The sequence below is a fragment of the Pituophis catenifer genome, unplaced genomic scaffold (assembly GCF_029215685.1).
Source record: "Pituophis catenifer annectens isolate HBS135680 unplaced genomic scaffold, rPitCat1.0.hap2 SCAF_1, whole genome shotgun sequence".
In the NCBI taxonomy this organism is placed as follows: Eukaryota; Metazoa; Chordata; class Lepidosauria; order Squamata; family Colubridae; genus Pituophis; species Pituophis catenifer.
Genome location: NW_027256881.1, coordinates 351,793,595 through 351,809,794, shown reverse-complemented (window position 1 = coordinate 351,809,794; position 16,200 = coordinate 351,793,595). Strand labels below are relative to the sequence as shown.

The 16,200-nt window shown below is 38.6% G+C and overlaps 1 protein-coding gene across 1 annotated transcript; it reads left to right on the top strand.

Moving 5' to 3' along the window:
• The first annotated feature begins 2,031 nt into the window (after nt 1-2,031).
• Nucleotides 2,032-15,457, top strand: LOC139313117 (vomeronasal type-2 receptor 26-like). The gene is made up of 6 exons (XM_070938503.1): nt 2,032-2,148; nt 8,641-8,772; nt 9,106-9,223; nt 11,862-11,944; nt 12,881-13,010; nt 14,553-15,457. Exons 1-6 carry the CDS (start codon nt 2,032-2,034, stop codon nt 15,455-15,457), a joined length of 1,485 nt encoding a protein of 494 aa, XP_070794604.1.
• Nucleotides 15,458-16,200: the final 743 nt, after the last annotated feature.

Genomic DNA, 16,200 nt, shown 5'->3' with positions numbered 1-16,200 from the left:
GGTGAAAACCGTGGGAATGTTCAGAGTTGGTTTTCACCGGCTGTGCCGATATGATGTATCCAATAAACATGTTCTTTGAGGAATCCACCTGCCTCAGAGTTCTCCTTTCAATGGGTGCTTTACTCGGAATGCTGACACATTGATTTTTGATTCAGGAAGGAAGGTGAGAATCATGAATGGGCTGCTTCTCCTGTTGCTTCTCCTGTGGCTCCTGCCTTCAACAACGACTGATAAGATAATGCAAAGAGTATGTATACTCAGGAACCCTTTGAAGATTCTGGAGGATTATTACAGGCCTGGTGATCTTATTATTGGGGGAAATTTGCCCCTGGTAACCTTTTCCGACTTTAGAAAGGTGGAATTCAACAGTGAGCCATCACTGATGCCATTTTCAAAACGGTATTATTTATTTTATTTATTACACAAATTTATATGCCCGCCCATCTCACATAATGGTGACTCTGGGCAGCTCATAACTTTAGAAATCTGTAATATAAAAGCCCATATATCTCATCTATCCATCCTCACCCCCAGGGCAGCAGCAACTTAACAACTCAATGCCTTGTTTCATCTGAAGGGGAAAGAGGAGAAGATTGTCCTCTTTGTTTTGGGTTCATGGAGTCCTTTCAGAAATTATTCTTCTAGTGATGTTCACAATGTTCTGGTGAAGTTTAGAAGCCTTGGTTCTTTCCCAGATAAAGATTCATTAAATAGATTAGAATGTTCCAGTTTCATCAAGATAAAAATGCATTAACATTGAGGAAAGGGTTACAGGCTAGAATCTATGCCAACTGAGTGAAAACTTATAGATTAGAATAGAATAAGAGAGTTGGAAGGGACCTTTGAGGTCTTCTAGTCCAATGCCCTGCTTAGACAGGAAACCCTACAATACTTCAGACAAATAGTAAATCCAATCTCTTCTTTAGAACTTCCAGTGTTGGAGCATTCACAATTTATAGAGGCAAGTTGTTTCACTGATTAATTGTTCTCACTGTCAGGAAATTTCTCCTTAGTTCTAAGATGCTTCTCTCCTTGATTAGTTTCCACCCATTGCTTCTTGTCCTGCCTTCAGATGCTTTGGAGAATAGCTTGATTCCCTCTTCTTTGTGGCAGCCCCTGAGATCTTGGAAGACTGCTATCATCTCACCCCTAGTCCTTCTTTTCATTATAATTTTAATTTGGACAGAAGGTCATGGTGGAAAACTCAAAGAAAAGGCTAGTCCTTTTACAGAATGGAGGTGTCTTTGGAGAACAGATTTAGCACTGTTCTAATATTTGAGGGGCTCCTTCAAAGAAGAGGGGATCAAACTATTTTCAAAAGCACCAAAAGCAAGACAAGAAACAATAATTGGAAACTAACCAAGGAGAAGAGAAACCTAGAATTAAGAAGAAATTTCCTAATGGCGAGAGGAATTAACCAAGGGAATAGGTTGCCTTCAGAAGATGTGGTTGTACCATCACTGAAGGTTTTCAAAAAGAGACTGGACAACCATTTGTCTGGAATGGTGTAGGGTCTCCAGCTCGAGCAGGGGGATGGACTAGAAGACCTCCAGTGTCCCAAGTCTATTATTCTGTATTTTTTTTAAAAAAAAGGCAAACCTACTTTTGGAATCATTAATGCTCTTTTTAACTGTCCTTTAGTAATTTCAGCCTTTATTTGCACTTACCATGATGTTAGGAGAGTACCATCTATATAATATTTTAACCACAATTTTTGACCAAAGGATCACAAGAAATGGATTCCCCTATCCCAATGTCTAGGAGAAAATACACAACACACACACACAGAGAGAAGGAAAAGTACATCACAACACACAAATTTCCCTGTAATATTCCAAAGCGTTTTATCATTTTAGTATTCTCTGCAAGAACTACCAGCTCTTTCTTGCCTTGGTACATGCAGTAACAAAGATCAACAAGGATTTGGCCATCCTCCCCAACATCACACTTGGCTTCCATATCTATGACAATAGACATATTTTCAGGAGGATTTCCTGGAACAGCCTCTCTCTGCTGTCTACACGAGGCCGAATGGTTCCAGATTACAAATGTGACAAGCTGGACCCTCTTCTCTCTGTCATCGGAGATCTCAACACCAAATCCTCAAAGCAGATGGCCTCCATCTTCAGCATCTTTAAGGTCCCACAGGTAAGGGGTGTTGCAATATTTTTAGGATCAGACTCAATAATATTAGTGAGAGTTAGAGGTTTGAATATATTTTCTTTTATTTACAATAGGCATTCTATATTCACTGAATATTCACAGATAGAAGCAAGGAAAAGGATGCAGACAGCTCCTTATATATACAATGGGAGGAGCTAGATGTGGGAGTGGTGAATTATGAATACATTAAGAAGTGAAGAATAAATTAACCCCTGATACCCCGTTCATATACTATTTACACATTGGAGAATAAGGCATTTACATCTGACAAATCCCCCTCTAAATGCCGATTCGTTATACAACACCAATTACATTCAGATTCAGGACAATACAAAACATACAATTTAGAAGTTAAATATTTGTGCTGCTTAGAAGGTAAAGGCTTTGTCAATATGTCAGCTAATTGTTCTGAAGTATCACAATGCACTGCTTTAATAAATCCATCCTGAGATAATTGTCTCACATGTTTAAATTTTATATCTATGTGTCTGGACCTTTGTCCAATGGCGTCAGATCTAGATATTTCAATGGCTGCTTTATTGTCTTCATACATGACAAAAGGCAAAGCAGGTTTTTTCCAAACATCTGAAATTAAATCATTAAACCATACAAGGTTATTTGCAGCTTTGGATAAACAAACATATTCTGCTTCTGTCGTTGAAGTGGCCACTAGTTCTTGTTTACCAGTGTACCAGTAAATAGGACAGTCATTTAAGAGGAATATATAGCCAGATGTGCTTTTTCTACAGGAGGTGTCTCCAGCCCAGTCCGCATCTGCGTAACATGTAAGCTTTGGTTCTTTATTATCATTAGGTTCTAACATTAAACAATAATCTAGTGTACTTTTCAGATATCTTAAAATTCTTTTAACAGCTTCCCAGTGATACATTGTTGGCTTGCTGACATGTCTGGATAATAAATTGAGTGGTAAAGCGATATCTGGTCTTGTCCAATTAGATATATAAAGAAGTGAACCTATGATTGATCTATAAAATGTGTTATCTTTGAATTCAGGAGAAGATTCATCAGTATTTCTTAGAAAGTCAGTTTGCATAGGAGTATCACAAGGTTTGGCATTATTTAGATTGCATTTATTTAAAAGTTCTATGATCTTATCTCTCTGAGTAAGTTTGAATCCTCTTTTAGTCTTATTAATTTGAACACCAAGATATTTGTTTACTTTGCCTAGGGATTTTAACGAGAAATGTTCATTTAGCTTAGTTACAAAAGTTTCTCTTCTCTCTTTATGTTTTCCTATGTATAAAATGTCGTCCACATAAATCAATACAAATTCTATGTAATCATCACCCTTTTTGACAAAGAAACAGTTATCAGCAGTGGTAGCATTGAAGTCCATGGTTTTAAGTACTTTTACTAAACAATCATACCATTGTTTACCAGATTGTTTTAACCCGTATAAACTCTTGTTTAACAACCAAATCTCATTTTTGTTTGTGTATTGACTGTGAGGTGCTCTTACATATATTTCCTTATCTAGTTTTGCGTGTAGATACGCAGTCTGTATGTCATATTGGAATACATCAAGGTTGAGTGCTGATGCTACCACTAGAGCTGTTTTGACACTCTCTGTTCTTACAGTGGGGGAATACGTGTCAGTATAGTCCTCCGGATATTTCTGTGCATAACCTTGTGCAACTAGTCTAGCTTTGTATAGGGTATTGCCTCCCTCTAAGTTCTTAATTTTATATATCCACCTGGTACCAATAATTGTTTTATCTTTAGGTGCAACTGCAGGTGTAAATACATTTAGACCTTGTAAACTTTCCATCTCTTTTTTCATCGCTAATTCCCATTTTTCTTTTTCTCTACTAGGGAGTTTTAACACTTCCTCATATGTATTAGGTGTTGTAGGCTCACCATCCATATGCATTATATAATCCTTGTATTTATTTGGTATTTGATTTCTGGTGTTTCTAATAGTTTTTTCAGTTTTACTATCGTTATCATACAAATATCTTGCTTCCTTTTTTGTTAGTGTATCTGTTTTTATTTTATGTTGGCTATTTGTCCATGTTTTGGTTTTGTTTTTATATTTGTTGATATCTTGCTTTTCTATAGTCTCTTCCACATGAGATTTTGTATCTTTGTTCTTATTTGGAAATATTTCATTAAGATGTATTTTAGACCAGTTGGCCTGTTCATGGAACACAGCTGTTCTGGAGACTATAAATCTGTTATTATTATCAATGAATCTGTATCCTTTGGTGCCTGTCTCGTAACCCATAAACCTGAGTCTTCTGGATACGTTTTCCCCCTTTCTTCTTAATTGCTTAGGTATGTGTACGTCTGCAGTGACTCCAAATATGTGCATGTGTGCTAATTTTGGTTTCCTATTATACATCACTTCATATGGTGTCTTATTTACAATGCTGGACCATGTTCTATTCTGTGTGTAATTTGAATAATGTAAGGCTTCTGACCAGAACTGTTTACTTAAGTCAGCATCTTCCAATGTGCATCTAATCATGGTTTGTAATGTTGAGTTCTTCCTCTCCGCAATCCCGTTCTGGAACGCAGAAAATGGGCTAGATGTGTAATGTAACATTCCTTTGTCTTTTAACCATTGGGAGAATTCTTTAGACATGAATTCACATCCCCTATCTGTCATGATTTGTTTTATTTTGATATTGTGTTGTGTTTCTATGCGTTTGTAAAATTCCTTAAATTTTTGAAAGGTTTCATCTTTGTGTTTTAATGTATAAACAAATCCATAGCGGCTATAATCGTCTACTATTGTCAAGAAGTAACGTTTTCTATAAATGATTGATGGAGTTAATGGGCCAACTAAGTCCATGTGTACTAAATCAAAAATTTTGTTGGTTGATCTAGTAGATTTTCTTGGTCTGGGACTAGTTTTTAGTTTTGTAGATTTACATACTGAGCATTCCAAATAGTTTTCACAATTTTTTATTTTAACACCTTCTGCGTGTTCAGTCATTTTTTGTACTACAGGAAAACTGGCATGTCCTAACTTCCTGTGTAAGATGTGAGCACACTCATCATGAATTGGCTTACCTATTTTTGGTTTTTTTTCATTGTGTGTATTTATGTGATCATGAGATATTTTACATTCATCATTGTCACTGTTGCTAACATTTTCATTATCTACTTCAATACAATCTTCCATATTTGAATCAATGTTATGCAACCATTTTTCCTTTGTTATCAGATAAGGTAGGCCTCCTTTAATCATCACAGTGCCTATATTTATTTTATTCTTCTCCAAGGTCGCTTTTCCTTTAGAAAAAACAATGTTAATGTCAGAATCTCTACTTAGTTTTATGGCACTTAGTATGTTATGAGGTATTTCAGGTATTAACAATACCCCCTCTATTTTTCCTAGACCAGGCAGGGTTACATTCCCTCTACCTAATACTTGAACCTTTTCTTGGTTAGCTACCTTTATTACAAATTTATCTTCTATAAATGAAGACAATATATTTTTGTTATTAGTGGTGTGATTAGTTGCTCCAGAATCAATAAGCCAATTATTGTTCTCATTTTGCTGTATGTTAGTGTTGTCTTGTTTATTTAATCCATTTAGTGAACCAGATTTTCTATCTTTTGAATTATCTCTGCCCCCTCTATTTTCTTTGTAATTTGGTGGGCTTCTATATCTATGTCTATCTATGGAAGACTGTCTATAATTGTATTTGTTTCTATATTCTGACCTATGTCTTTCTTTTGAAATCTTGGGGCAATCTCTCCTATTGTGTTCCCTGGATCCACAGTTATGACATTTAAATGTTTCATTATATTTTTCTTGGAAAGCTACTTTCCTATATGTTTTGTGTTCTATGTGATTGTTAGAACGATTCCTTCTTGAATTGTCTTCTGCTATTAATTTATTGGATAGACTTTCTATGGATAAGTATCCTAGATTGATTGTGTCTAAATGTGTTATATAATTGTCCCATGATGGATCAAGTGAGTTGATAATAACACTTTTCATTGTTTGGTCTGAAATCACTTCCCCCCTCAAATGCAGCTCAGCTCTTATTTTGTTTAGAGATATTAAGTGCTCACTTATGGAAACCCCTGGTTTTATCCTAGATGAAAAGAAATCTTTAGACATCCTTGTGGTGGTAGCTACACTGTCACTGTGAAACAAATTAAACATGCATTGAATAATTTCTGAAACAGTCAGATTTGGCTTAATGCTGTGATACATTGCAGGAGACACACTAGATATTAATAAGAAAAATGCTCTATGGTGTAAACGATCTATTTTTAGAGTCCAAGGTCTTTTTGGGGGACTAGTGATAAAAAATAGTAAGTTTTCCTTCATAAAGACAACCTGGAGCTGTTGATACCATTCTTGCAAGTTAATGCCATCTACCCTTAGCTTTGGGAAGTCACTGGGTAAATTTCCGACATTATTAGGTCCATTACTTACAACCTGAGGTAGTCCGTGGTCTCGTAAATGCAGAAAGTTACAAAACGGCATGGGGATGCTCGCAACGAGCCTGCATGGTCTCCTCGCCAGTTCATGTCTTCCCGGGCCATCTGCGTAGTCTTGCGCATGCGCGTTGTCCATTTCTTCCTTGGAGTCGTCGTGAAAGGTTCTCCTCACTGCGGCTCGCTCGCTCCGCTCCTCCTCAGATGAATCGGTCTCTGGTTCGATTTTGGGAGTCCTGACGACGGCGGCTGCTCTTCCCTTTCTTCTGAGGGCGTTGGTGCTTGTTTCGGTCTGTGGCGTGGGGCGGTATCGGCAGGGCTCTCTGGGTTCGGGCGTCGGCGCTCTCGTAGTCAGGATGGGAGCGGGCAGGTCTTGAGGCGTAGGCTTGCTCGCTCGCTTCTTCGTTAGCTTTTTAGTAATTTTTAGTTTTGGCCCAAATGCAGCAAAAAGCGTTTTCATTGCTGATTTTATTTGGTAGTTTGTTGAATCACCTTCACTTTCTGATTCTGATTCTTCTGAGGAGTTTGAATCTTCTTTTTCATTTTCGTTGTCTGATAACGTTTTTCGCGCCAGAAATTTTGAATTGGGCTTTTTGATTGGCTCTGCTTCGCTCACCTTGGAGGCCTGTTGAAACCAAGATGGCCGCCATTCAAAATTTCGCGCTGGATCACCGTTTTTCTTCTTCACAATAATTTTTTCTGCAGTCATATCACTCACTATTTTTGGGTCTTTAGACTTTTCATTAGTGATGTTTTTCTCTCTCGCTGCTCCGCTGTTCTTCAGCATATCTTGGAGGTTCGCGATGAGGCTTTCATCGTTCTTCTGGCTCTTTAATAGTTTTAATATTTCTGACCTGAGTTCGTTATTCTCTATTTCGATTTCCTCCTGGTCATCATTTTCATCTATAATTTCTTCGTCTTCAGTGGTGTATTCTTCGGATTCTCTCGAAATTGCGTTTGTGGATTCGTTGGTTATTTCTTGTTCTGTTTCCATTTCTTTGCTGTATGCCCTGGTGTTGGGCCTATCTTTCTTAGACATTTTTAAGTTTTTATTGAGTCAATTAACCATCCTCTGCTACCAGCTTGTTGCAATATTTTTAGGATCAGACTCAATAATATTAGTGAGAGTTAGAGGTTTGAATATATTTTCTTTTATTTACAATAGGCATTCTATATTCACTGAATATTCACAGATAGAAGCAAGGAAAAGGATGCAGACAGCTCCTTATATATACAATGGGAGGAGCTAGATGTGGGAGTGGTGAATTATGAATACATTAAGAAGTGAAGAATAAATTAACCCCTGATACCCCGTTCATATACTATTTACACATTGGAGAATAAGGCATTTACATCTGACAAGGGGGTTCCAAAGGATATCAGTAGGGAGCAGATACAGAACGGAAGTGCACTCAGAATCCAAAGACGAAGTCAATGTTATTTTTGGACAATCAGGGGTCCATGATTTGGAGAACTCATGCAAGAGTTGAATAGTGTATTTTTGAATTTTGTCTGTCAGGATACTTTTCTTGATACCCCCATGACAGAGAGGTCGACAATAACGTCTTTCTGAAAGGATTCACTCCATGATTTCCTTCCTAAGTGATTCTTTCTAAATGTAGCCACTCTTCAGTCTGATTTATTGTGTGAATCAGGTTGATCGTTTTTTCTCTTGGCTTCTCACATGCCAGAGGCAGGCAAACTATGTCATAGGTGTCCCAGAGGTGCTTTTTTCAAGAAGCAACTGGACTTCCTTTATTTTTCCTTGCAGACTTTTTATAGTATAACGTAACTGGAGAACTCTCACTCCAATCAAAGTCAAACAGCTTGACTGGTGGAGCCAAAAACCACAGGATGGTGATCCTTTACATCAGCATAACCTTTGAACTTGTCTTCAAAAACTCCTTTCTAAAACAAGATTCTCCCTTTCTACAGTTTGGTTTTGATTTCTTCAAAATCACTCCAGGAGACAGAAAGATTTTCCCTTCCTTCTTCCGGATTAATCCCAAGGAATTTCCTCAATATGTGGGTTTAATTCAGCTGCTCCTGTATTTCCAGTGGAACTGGGTTGGGCTGGTGGCCCCAGAAACTGACAAGGGAGAACATTTCATCTCAACTCTGATGCCAATGCTCAAAGAGAAGGAGATCTGCCCGGCCTTCACTAAAATGTTAACTATGGATCTTAATACGGTACTCACATTAATAGTATTTTTCCAAACATGGTTTAAAATTGAAGTGATTGTTTTGTTTGGAGACTCCAGTAAAATTGTAACTCTGTATATGACTTTGCCCCTGTATGAACATAAGACTAAGGTGCCATTTGGAAAAGTTTGGATCCTGACTTCTCATTGGGACGTTAGTGCACTGGAACCTAAGGAATTATTTCAAATCATAAAGCCTTTCCATGGTGCTTTGCATTTCAGGGATCATAGCCACGATGTCCCAGAATTCAGGCACTTTCTTCTGTCTTTAGACCCCTTGAACCCCCAAGGAGATGTCTTTCTCCCTCCATGGTGGGAACAGGCCTTTGGCTGCAAGATCCACAAACCAGGAGAGATCCCTCAAAAGGGGAAAAAACCCTGTATGGGAAAGGAGAATTTACAGACTCTGCCATCTTACACATTTGAAGTGAGCATGATGGGTAAGAGCTACAATATCTACCATGCCATTTATGCTGTGGCACATGCATTAGATACCATGCATGGCTCAGGAGCACGACCAGCCATGAGGAGGCTCGGAAAGAGGATCTCAAGTGTGCAACCATGGCAGGTAATCTCAGTGACTTTTCATCCATTTGAAAGATCTTTAGAGAAGAAAGATCCCATGGATATTTCTTAATCACCTTAGAAAATATTTCCATGCTTATATTCCTTGCACACAGTTGTTCATTTGCATTATTTTATTTCTTTTTATTTTTTTTATTGTTTAAAAAAGAAAAACAACAATAAAATACAAACAAACATAAATACGGTAAGACAATATGAAAAACAAACCAACACCAAAAAGAAAATAAATTTGTTGCATCAGTGGGTTATTTTCCTGTTCCACCTATTTTTCTCTATACATATCTATTTTACGTATTCATTTATTTACATAATTATACACAAATCAATTATAATCTACTTCTTGCTTAGCTACCCATGGCTCCTGTTTAGACATTCAGGCTACATTATTTTCCTAAGTTTATCTTTCCCTCTAACCAGGAATACCATCTCTGCCAAACTAAATAGTATTCAGAATCATCTTTCTCTTGTAATTGCTTTGAAAGTCTGTCCATTTCTGCGCATTCTGTTATTTTGGCAACTAATTTGTCTTCTGTTGGCAGTTGTTCAGATTTCCAATTTTGAGCATACAGTACGCTTGCCGCTGTTACGATATGTATTGTGGGATATTTTATTTCCTTAGTAAATTGTGGGGTAATTATTCCGAGTAGAAAAAATTCCAGTCTCATTTTGACTTTCTGTTTCATTATTTCTTCAATCATTTTCTTAATTTCTTGCCAATAGTGTTGTGTCTTTCTGCATGACCACCAGAGATGGTAGTATGACCCCTTTTGTGACTTGTATTTCCAACACATTGGTGACACATTTGGGATCATTTGCATTATTTTAGAGAGAATGTAGAGGCCACTTGGAGGTTTATCTGTGTAGTCAGGGTCACTTGGGTAGTACAAATGGGTGTGGAGTCTTCTTGGCTGAAGGATGTTTTCTGCCCTGCGATTAACCTCCAAGTGCCCTCAACTACTCTCTAAAAGGATGCAAATGAGCAGCTGTCTGTAAGAAGTAAAAATCCTTCCATTCCCCACCATCCAGTCAAAGCTGAAGAAGCTTCTTGTATGAGAAGTGAAATGTCTTCAAAGAAAAAACAAAGGCCAGTTTCCTTCTGAAAAGGCACCTTTGGGACAACCGAGATGACTGAGAATCTCCGTAGACAATTTCCATGCTACCCATCTAACTATTTTTCAAAACAAATAAAAATGTCAATTATTTACAATATGGTAAAATAAATTACGTATAATGTTTTGATGAAGAAGTAGGAAAGAGAAGTAAACTAAGCCAGTTTTCTATGAGATCCCTAGAGAAAGTTTTTTTCCTATAAAATTCTGAACAGTTCCCTGAGTTTCCCATTCCAAGGAGGAGATGTCAGCCAACGCAAGATGATAATCTGAGTTCCTTTGTACAAGATGCTTCAAAGTATCAGTAGAAGTCCTACTAGCCACATTTGCAGAGCTACCTAAATTTCATTTTTAACATAGTCTGAATCCAGCCTGTAAAAAGACAATTCAGTTTAGCTTCTGTAGGAAGTCTCCCCCTCCTTAGAGAATGAAATATTTTGGGGACTATTAAAAGAGGCAGAATATTATATTTCCCCAAAGGAGAAATGGAGAAAAAAATCTTAACAAAGGCAGAAAGCAACCCCAGTCTTCCTGCCACAGCCTCAAGCTTACTTCTTTAGAGATGGATATTTTGTACCTATTAAGAAAGACTGGGTCAATCTATTCATAAACAAAACGCCTTCAGCCACAGCTCCCACAGAAGGCTGAAGCTGATGGGATTAAGAATTTACATTCCCCCACCCAAATTCTAAGGATAGGACATGACCTTTAGGACATATAAGGATTTACCCACCACCATTAGAATAGCAAAAGACACAAGGCTCATTACATTGCACAACACCCCTGAAGCATCTCAATCACCAAACCCCAGAACCCTATAAAAATCCATCCACTCACCCAGCCAATTTGTCAGCCATCTCAGAAACATGCTGCTGTGACTGAAGTTTCTGGAAAACCAAATAAACCTTGTAGCCAGCCTCCATTTTATTTCTAGCATTTTTCTCCCAGATTGAAACTGGACTGGATTTTTCTTCCTTTATTTTTCTGTGGTTTAGCATCTTGTGTGAACACAGACCAATTGTTTGCTGTAAGATTTATTGTACTCCTAAAATAGTTGTGTGAAAAGAAGCCTTTGTGAAGCCTGTGATCTGATACTGCTCCTCAACACTCAAATATCCAACACACTAACAGGTTTAGCTTTACAGGCTTCCAATTATCTTCTAAAATGATAGTAATCATAGAATGATAGAAGCCATGGCTTGTCATTTTTAATTATCCCAGTTCCTAAGTATCTTTTTTTTCTTTCAGCTCCTTCCCTATTTGAAGAATGTCCACTTCAACAGCATTGCTGGAGATGAAGTCTTCTTCTCAGAAGATGGATTGGCATCAGCTCAATATGATCTTCTAAACTGGATTTATTTCCCCAATCTGTCTTTTGTCCCAGTGAAAGTTGGGCAAATAGACCCCCAGGCTCCCCCAGACAAGGATTTAACCATCGACCTGGATGCAATTATCTGGGCCACAAAGGTAGGCTGGAAGGAGTTGTTCTGAATTTAGGGAAAGATTCATTCTCTAATGGAGATGCAGAATGTCCTTCTCACTGGAAAAAAGTGGATTGACTCACAAAGGATAAAAGTTGTGTGGTGAAGGATCTGCTTTTTATGAATCAGATTCATGTTTGAATATACAATCCTTGGTTGTATAAATAGAGGCATAGAATCAAAATCATGTAAAGTATTAACACCACTTTACAAAGTCTTAGTAAGGTTACACCTACAATACTGCATCCAGTTTTGGTCATCACATTTCAAAAAAGATTTTTGGAAAAAGTGGATGGAAGAGCAACTAAGACATTTAAGGCCTGGGGGCTAAAACATGTGAAGAACAGTTGCAAGACTTGGGTATGGCTAGTCTAGAGAAAAGAAGGACCAGGGATGACATGATAGCAGTCTTCCAGTATTTGAGAGGCTGCCAAAAAGAGGAGGGTTCAATGTATTTTCCAAAACACCAGAAGGCAGGTCAAGAAACAGTGGATGGAAACTAATCAAGGAGAGAAGCAACCTAGAATGAAGGAGAAACTTCCTAACAGTGAGGAAAATTAAGCAATGGAACAACTTGCCACCAGAAGTTGTAGGTGCTCCAACACTGGAGGTTTTTAAGAAGAGACTGGACAGTCACTTGTCTGAAATGGTATAGTGTCTCCTGCTTGAGCAGGGAGTCGGACTAGAAGACCTCCAAGTTTTCTTCCAGCTCTGTTCTGATTCTGATTGAGTGATTGTAACTCAAAGGCAGAAATCAAGAACATAATTGCGTTGATCAACCATTCCTCTAGTGACCATTTGAAGTTATGACAGCACCAAATGGATGCTACTTATGCCTGGTCCTCAAAATCATGGCCATTGGAGAGTCCCTACAAGCAGGCGATCAAATAACACTATCTCCAGTCTTTCTTTTCTCTTTTAGAAGGTGCCCTTTGCCAGGTGTGGCCTGAAGAGGTGCCAGGCAGGAGAGAGGAGACATGTCCCAGAGGGCGAGCAGATTTGCTGCTACCAATGTGCCCCTTGTCCAGAGGGGGCCATTTCTAATCAGACAGGTAGAGTATACTGGAAAGGTAGAACTTTCAGGATTAAGGAAGCCATTCATTGGATCAATACACTAAGAAATTTTGGGTGATTTCTGGAAACAGTATCAAGAATAAAATATAATTTCTAATCAGACAGATAGAGGACCATTCGAATGGATCAAGGAAGACATTCAGTAGATCAAAATATTAAGAGCTTTCTGGTCAATTATTTATTGATTTATTTGTCAAACACGTATAAGATAACAGATATAAGTACAAACATGATTATGAATACAGGATGAGGATACGAATAAATGGGGACAGTAGGACAGGCATGTTAGTGCTCTTATGCACGCCCCTTACAGACCTCTTAGGAATGGGGTGAGGTCAACAGTAGACAGTCTAAGGTTAAAGTTATGGGGGTTTGGGGAAGTAACCACAGAGTTAGGGGGTGCTAGGTTTGGCCCGTTTCAGAATACAGATTTCAATTGTCTTGCCTGCACAGTCTAACCTCCCACCACGGAGGGGCGAGGATTGGCAGGACTGCTCCCCTCACCCAGGGTGGATTCAAAGAAGCAATTTGTAAAAAAAATGGCTGTCCTTTCCATAGTCCTGTTCCATAACAATAGGGAAACCAACCACTAATACTTTTTCGGAATGAATGGCACAGTGTGTCCAGGTTTTCAAGACTGATATTACTTATAGTGCTGCTTCTATCAGGACCCTCAATCTCCCTGGAAACTTGTAGCCTGTCAGGAAAATGGATCAATCTACCAATGTCTGTTAGCTCCTCTCTGAAAAAAAAAATTCTGAGAGGATGATGGAAAAAAATGAGTAATTTTCTCACCCACTCCTGTTCAACATTTCTGTGTGTGTGCACTTGTGCATCTCCATGTGAGTGTGTCACCTGCTGATTTTATGACACACCAACAGGTAATGCAAGTGGTAAAATCCAATTTTGTTTACTACTGGTTCTGTGGGCATGGCTTAGTGAGTGTGGTGTGGCTTGGTGGGAGTGGTTGGTGGGCGTGGCAGGGGAAGGATACTGCAAAATCTCCATTCCCAACCCAGTCTGGGGCCGTCCAGAGGTGGTATTTGCTGGTTATTTGAACTACTCAAACTTTCTGCTACGGTTCTCCATAGTACTCAAAATTTCCACTACTGGTTCTCCAGAACCTGTAAGAACCTGCTGGATTTCACCCCTGAGATAATACAGCAAATAGCAAGATTCCTGACTGATAGATCAGTCAATCTTCTTAGGCTTTAAATATAAAGGGGGGGGGAGAGAAATGAAGTGCCAATTTTTCACTCACAAAGAAAGCCAAAATAATAATACAAATGCCTAGTGACAGGAGAAGGACATCTAATCTCCAGGCATTTAATTCTCAGGCATTTGGAATCAAGGACAATTTGCTGTTAAAGGCATCCTAAATTGTCTATGGGATCCTTTCTTTGCATTCTTCTTGAATTGGACCTAACAGAAAAGTCACAAATGAGATTTTAGGCTGGATTGGAGATAATCCTAACTGTGGGTGCCTCTGAAATTCTTAAGACAAAGATTCTTGTTTTCAGATGCAGTTCACTGTGACCTTTGTCCAGAAGACCAATATCCCAACAAGGACAAGGACCACTGCACTGCCAAGAAGATCCACTTCCTTTCCTATGAAGATACCCTGGGATACACTTTAGCATCTCTTACTCTTTCTCTCTCTTTGATCACATTGGCAGTCCTAGCAATTTTCCATAAGCATCGTGACACACCGATCGTCAAGGCCAACAACCGAGATCTCACCTACCTCCTCCTGGTCTCCCTCCTGCTCTGCTTCCTCTGTTCCTTCCTTTTTATTGGTCAACCGAGGAAGATCACCTGTCTCTTCCGACAAACTGCTTTTGCCATTCTCTTTTCTCTTGCAGTTTCCTCTGTCTTGGCAAAGACTGTCATGGTGGTTCTGGCTTTCATGGCTACCAAGCCAGGGAACAAGACAAGGAAATTCTTAGGAAAATCACTGACCAATTGCATTGTTGTATCCTGTCCTCTTGTCCAAGCGGTTCTTTGTGCTACTTGGCTGATAACTTCTCCCCCGTTTCCTAACTTGGATTTCCATTCCTTGATAGGAGAGACAATCTTGGAATGTAATGAAGGCTCAGCTTCAATGTTTTACACTGTCCTGGCCTACCTGGGTTTTCTGGCCCTCGTGAGTTTTATCATGGCCTTTTTGGCTAGGAAATTGCCTGATAGTTTCAATGAAGCCAAGTTCATTACTTTCAGCATGCTGGTCTTTTGCAGTGTTTGGATCTCCTTCCTCCCCACCTACCTGAGCACCAAAGGAAAGTCCATGGTGGTTGTGGAGATCTTCTCCATCTTGGCCTCTGGAGCTGCTCTCTTGGTCTGTATCTTTTTCCCCAAATGCTACATTATTCTACTGAGGCCCCATCTGAATTGTAAAGAAAATATGATAAGGAACAAAAATCTCTAACTCATGCAGGGATAGGAAACATATTTATTCCTGAGGCATGTTTAGTATCCGATGATATTTCTAAAACATGACAGAGAAGAAGAAACAGATCCATTTAATAATGCCTTACTCAAGTGCTATAACTGGTCATAATAGGACTGACTTGGTTGAGTTGGATAGATGTTCAAATTGAATAAATAAATAAATAAATATTCCTGTTTTCAGCAATAATCATACAGTGTTTTTCATTTCTTGCCTTCTAGTCGTCCTCCGTGAGACCCAGTGCTCTATGTAGAAACAAAGCTTGGTGTTCATTATTTCAAACTGGATATTTTCTAATTTTATTTCTTTTTATTCAATATTTTACAATGTTGTGTTTTAAAGGGTTTGATTCCATTTCATTGTTTTTGAGCATATTTGCTTGTTTTCATAGTCTCCTGAGGCTTTGTTCCATGCTTCTATTCATTTAATTTTTTTATGGTAGAATTTAAATTCTCAACTACTCATCCAATGCTGCTGTGCTACCTCATCAATGTGACCGTCAGATCTGCCAGCACGTCACTTCAGCTTCCTTTCCCATTGCTGGGATATTGCCAAAAAGGGGAAATAGGCAAGGGTGTGTAAGGGGGGAAATGATAGGAACCAGAGACGCCAATCAGAGACAATGGTTGAGAGATCCAAGGACATACTCATGAGAAGAGAATTCAAACCTCTACCAAGAAGGTGCCAAAACCAGAACTGTTACCAAAACAATTGTTTTGAAT